General features: G+C 37.7%; 1 protein-coding gene across 2 annotated transcripts in view; it reads right to left on the minus strand.

Moving 5' to 3' along the window:
• Positions 1-645: 645 nt before the first annotated feature.
• LOC111871309 (phosphopantothenate--cysteine ligase) overlaps positions 646-8,261 on the minus strand; it is a 19,997-nt gene continuing 12,381 nt past the window's right edge. The window contains exons 1-5 of one of the 2 annotated variants that reach the window (XM_023864319.2): positions 5,381-5,475; positions 4,757-4,919; positions 2,320-2,534; positions 2,046-2,231; positions 646-1,494 (exon numbers count right to left, since the gene is read on the minus strand). In XM_023864319.2, coding sequence (XP_023720087.1) covers positions 1,309-1,494; positions 2,046-2,231; positions 2,320-2,534; positions 4,757-4,919; positions 5,381-5,398 — 768 coding nt within the window. In that variant the 5' untranslated portion in view covers positions 5,399-5,475 and the 3' untranslated portion in view covers positions 646-1,308. Of the gene's footprint in view, positions 1,495-2,045; positions 2,232-2,319; positions 2,535-4,756; positions 4,920-5,380; positions 5,479-8,261 lie in introns of those variants that run through there. The other variant, XM_023864317.2, reaches the window with a different exon arrangement.

Consider the following 8,261-nt stretch of genomic DNA (forward strand, 5'->3'; position numbering starts at 1 on the left):
GAGGATCCCAAGCCAGCTGGAAGAATAATTGAGGAAGTCTCTTTGAGACAGCAGTCAAATATGACTGGGAAGAGATGGCAACGAGTTCAGTTGAGATTTTAAAGCCAGCCTGTGAAGAGAAGACTTTATGTGTGATATTTGGAGTGTGTAATTCAGTGAGACTGGTATAGTTATTGTGTTGAAATCTGTTGCCAGGATACAACCAGTGAAGCCTGAGAACCCTGGTGTGGGTGTGTACTGGCCTGTAAAGTGTGCAGATCAGCAATAGCACTGTAAATACATGTAGTTCTGAGTGATGTGTAAAAGTGGTCAATAAACCCGATATTCAATCCATACCTCATTTATAGTCACACATACTACATTACAATACAATAAGTTCATATAAAAATATTTCACTTTTCATACACAAATTAGCTAGGATGATCCTTCAGGCTGTGTGACCTTCTGAGTTGACACGATTGACTCTTGTAAGAGAATATGAACACTTTGGAGGAATATGCTGCCTCCATCTTCAGGGTTGAAGCGTGCAGCGTGAGGATGATTTAGAGCAGGCATGTCCAACTTCAAACAGATTGTGATTGACTTTTTAGTGTCAAAACTGCCAGTGATCTACCACCCCCTCCTATCACAGTACCTCGCTATAAGCAAAAATATTGGTAAAAATAACACGACACATGATGTTTGTTGTAAAAGCAACATACATACATTGAAAGTACAGACTTGCCTTGTTCGTTAGTAAGAAGTCTGGGCCTGCATTTCATTCACCAGCTGTTGGAAGTCAGGTGAGTATTGGGTGAGGGCCAGTTTCAGGCAATCCTAGAGATGTTAATCTGTCATATTGGAATGTAAGATTTTAGGTAAGAAAACGCAGATTCACACATATAAGTTGAACCGAAACAGGAGTGTACAATTTCACTGCATCTTGGCACTAACTTCCAAAATGATTCTTGTCCAGAAAGAGTCTTGAGAAAAATGTCATTTTTAAGGGTTAATATCTCATTTTCAAGAGATGCCTTGCTCAATGGGTAATTTCCTTATAGGCCTATGAGATCAACCAAAAATCATCCCGCGATTAACCGGTCGATCGCGACTGATGCGTTGGACATGCCTATTTAGAGTATACAGACAGGCTGCAAGAAGGGCTGTCACTGCTCATATTGCCCCAGACTGGGTTGTCTTGACTTCTCCTCCTGTGGATCTTAGCATTAAAGATGCAGTAGTCACTTGCTCCGAAATGTTGGTATCCGCCTACAAGACTGCATGACACACAACCAAGAAGATCACAATCCAAACACTGCCACAAAAACCTCAAGAATTATATGAAGCTCCTTTCATAAATAAGTTATGTCTTTCAGCAATATCTGCAACTATTTTTGATTCAATTTCAAGTCCAGCTTCCATTTCTTCAGAACTCAGTTGAATTTCGTTGGTTGTGTTAGGCATCACAAGAACTACTCTCTGTTTTCGAGTCTGAAGAACGTTTCCTATGACCATCTGAAACAGCACAAAAAGCTGATATTCCTGTTACACAATGAATCACAACTGCAATTTAAAGAGTTAAAAATGAAATACCGTTTTTATCATATAATAATAAATGAAACTTACTGTCCTCTGGGATGTGACACCAAGTAGCCCAGCATAAGCCAAGTGTGGAGATACAAATGCTAGAATACAGGAAGAAAGATGGCCAGAAAAAGAAGAAATGAGCAAATCAACTGAAGTAGGAAGAATAATAATCTCTCATTCTTCTCCTTTCTTTAGTTGGCTAGCTGAGGGGGCCTTTCTCAGCATATATATCTCTCTCCCCCTCCCTCCCTCTCTCTCTGTATTGTACAACTTCACTGGATGCTCAGCTTATGCTTCTACACTGAAGATGGATGTAATATGATCCTCTGAATCATCTGTAAACATGTACTAGACTACATGCAGCAGATCCCAGAAGACAACAGTACTGATATTACCTCCATGAAAATCTCAAATCTAACTGTATTAAATGAACTGTTTCAAATTAAAACCTTTACATTCCTCATAAATATGTAACATACCTTGTGCTTATATTTATTAAGGGCCGCATGTGCTTTATCAATGAGAAGTTCATCATCTGTTTCAAGTTTAAATGAAACAACATATGCATTAGGTACCCATATGTTTACTAGTGGTTCCAACATTTTAGGGACAAGCTTCAAATATATGGTTGGTGGGCCTGCTTCGGACTGCATTTTGTGTATCGGCTGAAAGGCAGAAAATAATTGCTGTTTTTATAATTAAACCATAACATTTACAGAAACCTGTATTACAGGTTACAATTTACTTACTGACCATTTCATTTGAAGGAATGTAGAAATCTGAAACAGCAGCAGCAAGATAAAGAACTGCCCGTGAGCCAAACGGAGTGAGACATTCACAAGCAGCCCTCAGGAGCCATAAATACTCAGTCAAGGATGTAAATGAGATACAAAGCAAGTCACCAGCTTCCTTAGTCAATTTGTATCTTGTCAAAATAGGCAGTACTGAATTTACGCATTCATTCTTCACTGAAAAGGAAACCAAACAATGCAAAGTTTATAGGAATCCTCAGATTATTTCTATACTAAAAACACCTTTGTTACATTTAACTCTCTGACTGTTAAGAACGACCACAGAACTGCCTGTAAGAAATATCAAGACAGTCTGAGGGTTAATGCAATTGCACAGAAAAACCCGCAATACCTTCTTCAATTACTTCAAACTATAGCTGGTATACATCATATGGAAGCCCATTCTTTCTTCCAAACATCAGCATGTCATTCTGATTTGGCCATGGTGGCTTTAACACAGTTTCCTCCAGTCAATGCATCAGTGTGTGGCATGCAATGAGTTACATAAAAATGGGTTTGGAAGGAACATTATATCAGGGTTGTTCAAATGAAACTCATTTGGGGATTGTTCTCAGCTAAAAACACAGAGGCCATTAAAAACAGTAGCAAATAGGTATTGAGGCAAACATCCCACTGATGAATCTCCACCATGAAGAAGGTCCTGGGCTGCTCCGGGAACCACTGCACCACCACAGCAATGACTATAAAGCATCTCCTTATTTATGACATTCAGAACAGGATTTGTATCAAGGACCATTTATCTTTGTGCCTTAGTATAGTTTTCGCTTAGATACTCTATAATTAGCCTTACCGAGCTAATGGTTAAACCAAATTCAATGAGAATGTTGTATAATACTTCTGTCCAAACAGAGTTATAGGCTTTCTTGAAGTCTATAAATAGCTAATGTACAGACCTATTGTACTCCTGTCTTGTCTCAAGTATCTGATGGAGGCAGTAAACCTGCTCAGAAGATGAACTATTACATTTAAATCCATATTAATGAACCCCAATAATTTTGTTCAAGTGTGGAGTTTACCTTAAGAGTATAATGTGCTCACATTCGTGACATTCTTTAAGTCATACATGTCCCCTGGGTAGTGCAAAATGAGCAACAAACCTGGCAAAGCTTCCCAAAAGAAAAGTGCAAACTTCTTCAAGATGCAAGAAAGTAAGAACTTGAGTGGTCTCTATTGGGAAGCAAGAAGAAAAATGGGTTAAATGATCCTAAATGCAGCCATTGGAAACCAACTAATTATATTTTCTATACAGCTGATTGAAAAATAATACTCCTTAATAATTACTACTGCCAGTAGTAGGCACAATGATACAATCCTTCTACTGCTGTGGCAATTCTTCCTTAGTCCGAACAGAATGAAACAGTTTGTGAATTTCAGAAATTAAATGTTCTACCTCCTGCTTGGATCAGCAATTTCAATTTCAAAATTCCTGAATATTAATGGCTCAGCTCTATGCACTTCAGTCTCCCTAATATTATTATTCTCATATATATACTAGATGGTAAATGTAAGGTAAAAGGTAAAGCTGTCCCTGTAACAGGCCATGAAGGCCCATAGGGTTAGGAGATGTCAAGGCTCCCACACTTTCTTTAGATAATCAGCTCAGAGATGGTGGTAAGGTTGTCAGCCTTATGCCCTGGCTGCTATTTATCCCCACAAAAATTCCTGGTACTCATTTCTGCTAGAGGCTGAGTCAACCCCAGGGCCATAGTGCGGCTGGAAGGATTAGGTAAATTGAAAAATCCAGTGACCTCATCGGGAATCAAACCCACTACCTTCTGGCTTGTTGCATAGTGTCTCAACCAACTATGCTACTGCATGCCTCCATATATACTAGATGACTGAAGTAATCTTCTCACCTATCAATAAAAACTGTGAGAATCTCCAGGCAGATTACCATTTTCATCTTCAACCAAGTAATTCCTTGGTCAGTGGTCTTTCTTAAATTAATTAGCACCACTGCACAAATCTCTCTGCTCTTCTGCTAATCAGTTTTTCTTCTTATGGAGTCTTTATTGTATTCCTGAGAATTGTATTCATATCATGTTTTTGCCATGCAGATTATCTTAGTTTGGATTCTGCAATCACTGCAATTTAACCTGCTTCCTCTCCTCTAGTCAATACAAATCCAAACAAATCAGCTGTGCATGAAGCTCTAAGCATGCTATAAGTACAAGGGCATTTACAGAAAAAGTTATTTTAATCATGTTTGCCACATGAGTGACTCAAAACACGGAAAATTATTCCATGCTGTTTAGTGGGGGAGACAATCTTATGGTCATTTGTAACCAGTTATTGCAAATGGCTGTTCACTGTCAGTAAGTGTTACATATATACTGTATAGATGTAGGCCTACACATGAAAATGCAACAGACTCAAACCTTTCATGATGTTAAGCATTTCATATCCCACCAGCAGCCTCGGTGCAGATGATAACCATGTAAGAAACAGTGAACTATGTGTAGACTGCCACCACTCAATTTGCATGTGAACCAATTCTGACACGCATCCTACATCTTCTGCTTTAAATGAGGCATTCAGGACCTAAGTGGTACAAACCCACCTATGAAAGTACAGGATAGGCCAGTGTTTCTTCCTCAAAGGATAAACAATTAGAGGTGCAAAAATAATCAGGAATGTAAACTAGGATGTGCATATAATAACTGGTTACTTCAGAACTTTGTATATAGGCAAATGAATTCATTTTTAAAAATTCTGTTATAACTTGAAACTCACAGCTTAAAAACTTAATAAACATTCTGTTTCATGATATTCTGCACTTTAATGCATTCAATGCCAATTTAATTTTTCTGCATGGTTTTTCAAGGAATTTAAATTCTGTGTGTACAGGAATAATTACTAAAAACTGACATAAATTTCTGATTCTGATTTAATTACACTCATTTGGAATTGTAATGAAGAACACAAGATCTGTCAACACTAATTCAAGAGTGCCACAGAATGCTATTCAGTTATTCTGTTTGCCACTGAAGTTCATGACTTACCCATGATAGATGTAACATCTTCCTTCTTCTGAACCTCCAGAATATCAAGGAACTTTTGCCCCATGAAGTGTCGAACAAATGGCTCCAAAGATTTTAATCTGAAATCAGGTTTTCTAATTATGCTCAAACAGAATGCATACAAACTGTGTACACACATAAGAGAGCTTTTCCTAAAATGAAGGTACTCGTATTCAGATGTAAAGGGTTACCTGGATTGGCTGGAGGATTTAAAAAGAAGACCTCTCTTTAAGGACTTATTTTTTTAAACACATACTGTTCTTCCCACAGTTTTGGCATCATGTTTTTAATAAAAAAATATTTCCATATCCTGCAAAGGATTTTCAATTGCCAGAGAAGAGCCCCCTGCTATTAAGGGCATATTAATATTAATTTACCTACCATAAAAGCTGTCTATGTTGACCATGTGTGGTTCCACTAATGATCGACTTAAGCAGGTGGCTAAATTACAAAAATCAGTGTCTTAATTTTCCCTTTTTGTTGTTGTATTGACTACATTATTATTATTATTATTATTATTTATTTCATCCATAGCTGGCGAGAATTACAATGGGACATGTCAAATATTAACAACCTCACATCAAAAATAACATAACATTCACACAGTGATTCATCACTATAATACAGCAATACGTTCCAAAATACATCTTCAACTCAATTTAAGAATAATAAATACTCAAAAAAAAAACATAAGAATAAATATTTTAAACATACAGACAGATTTATTAACAAGCAGTCTATGTCAACAATTATTAATAATAGGAAATACTCCAAAAAAGGCATAAAAATATACTGACAGATTTATCAACAAGCAGTCCATGTTAACATTTATTAAAAGATTCTTGAAGAGAATAGAAGACATTACATAACAAATAATTCTTAAGTTTCTGCTTAAAAACATTAAAATTTATTACATTCTTTAATTCACTCGGAAGGCCATTAAATATTTTTGTTCCCATACTAATCACACCTCTCTTGCTACGTTCAGTATTACAAAATTGTACGTACAAATTGTGTTTATGAATAGTGTTATAGCCATGAACATATCTAACCCCCATATCTATTTGAGATCCTACAAACATTAGCCACCAATTTATAGTGATCAATGTTAATATCTGAATGATAATCTCTATAAAGCCAATGTTCAGAGAAGCATAGGATGGCAGGCTTTAATGACCAAGAACTTAACACATTTAAAGCCATCACTTTGTTTCCCAGACTCTGAATATTATGATGTAAAATGCCAAAGTTGTACAAATTTTGAGGTCCATCATTACTAATATTACAGGCAACCGAATGTCGTGAATCTACCATAAAAAATCCTTTTCACGTTTCTGGGGTGGGCGCCGAATTCTCTACATATCTAACTACTGTATTCTGTTACTCTTGCCTTCATGTTAAGCTTCTCGAAGTACTTTTACCTTGTAGGATTAGAGATTCTCACAGCAGTGGTTATGAAGAGTTTTCATGTGGGATATAATGCCATGTAGTCCACTGAAAGTCAACTGACTATCTGGGGGAACATGTTACCTCCTCCTCCTGGACCGAAGAATAAGCCAAGAACAAACTAGTATGAAGCACACAACAAGCACAGCAACATCAGTTGGCTCTGAATGGAGCACTTGGGAGCCACAGAAATCTGCTCCTATTTTCTTTCTAATCCTGTGAGTACTGGCATCAACATCAAATCAATAGATGTGAAGTGAATGTGAAAGAGACATTTATATCTTCAGGATCATATTCCTGTCTTTTTAACATTTCCAACTCCTAAAATTGCCACACCGAAATTTTGAGCAGCTGTTCACTGGCATGAATCGTGAAATTGAAATTGCCTGTGGTTCTGTATGGGTGTGAAACTTGGTCTCTGACATTAAGGGAGGAACATAGACTGAGGGTGTTTGACAACAGGGTGTTAAGGAAAATATTTGGACTGAGGAGGGATGAAGTGACAGGAGGTTGGAGAAAACTGCATAATGAGGAGCTTCATAACTTGTACTCTTCTCCAAGTATAATTCAAGTGAAGGAGGATGAGGTGGGCAGGTCATGTAGCACGAATGGGGGAGACGAGGAATGTGTATAGGATATTGGTGGGAAAGCTGGAAGGAAACAGACCACAGGGACGAGCAAGGCGTAGGTGGGTGGACAATATTAGAATGGATCTTAGAGAGATAGGATGGGATGGTATGGATTGGATAGATCTGGCTCAGGATAGGGACCAGTGGATGGCTCTTGTGAACACAGTAATGAACCTTTGGGTTCCATAAAATGCTGGGAAATTCTTGAGTAGCTGCAGAATTGGCGGCTCCTCAAGAAGGGCTCAGCTCCATGAGTAAGTAAGTAACTTCACTGGCATATGAAGTACAAAACTTCCTTTACACTCACTGTTTAACAAACTTACTGTCTTTCATTTTGAGGCCAGTGTATTTCCTTATTAATTAATTTACATACATTTCCTATGCCATGGTCCTGTACACTGTTCACTCTTGGAAACAAATTATGTGACACACCACAAACATATCAGTAAGAATCCAAAATCCAAAAGCCAAAAATTCTTTCCCTTACAGAGACAGCCGTCTAAGAACTGCTGACTGCAAAACAGGATGAAGGCTGAAAGGCCAAAAGAGTCACGCTAGTGCATAACTCCAAACGGGTAATTTATTTATTTTTTTAGCTCACAAATCTGACCCTACAAAACTGAAATAATTTGTTGGATGTGAAGTATCAGTCAAATAATATTGCAGAATGTAAGATTTGAGGCTTTCACGGCGGTGACTATGAAGAAAGCAGTCTTCTGGGCTTTGGCGCCGTGTATATGTGGGGTTAACACCACATATACACGGCGCCAAATCCCAGAAGACTGCTT

This window comes from Cryptotermes secundus, unplaced genomic scaffold (assembly GCF_002891405.2).
Source record: "Cryptotermes secundus unplaced genomic scaffold, Csec_1.0 scaffold1116, whole genome shotgun sequence".
NCBI lineage: Eukaryota > Metazoa > Arthropoda > Insecta > Blattodea > Kalotermitidae > Cryptotermes > Cryptotermes secundus.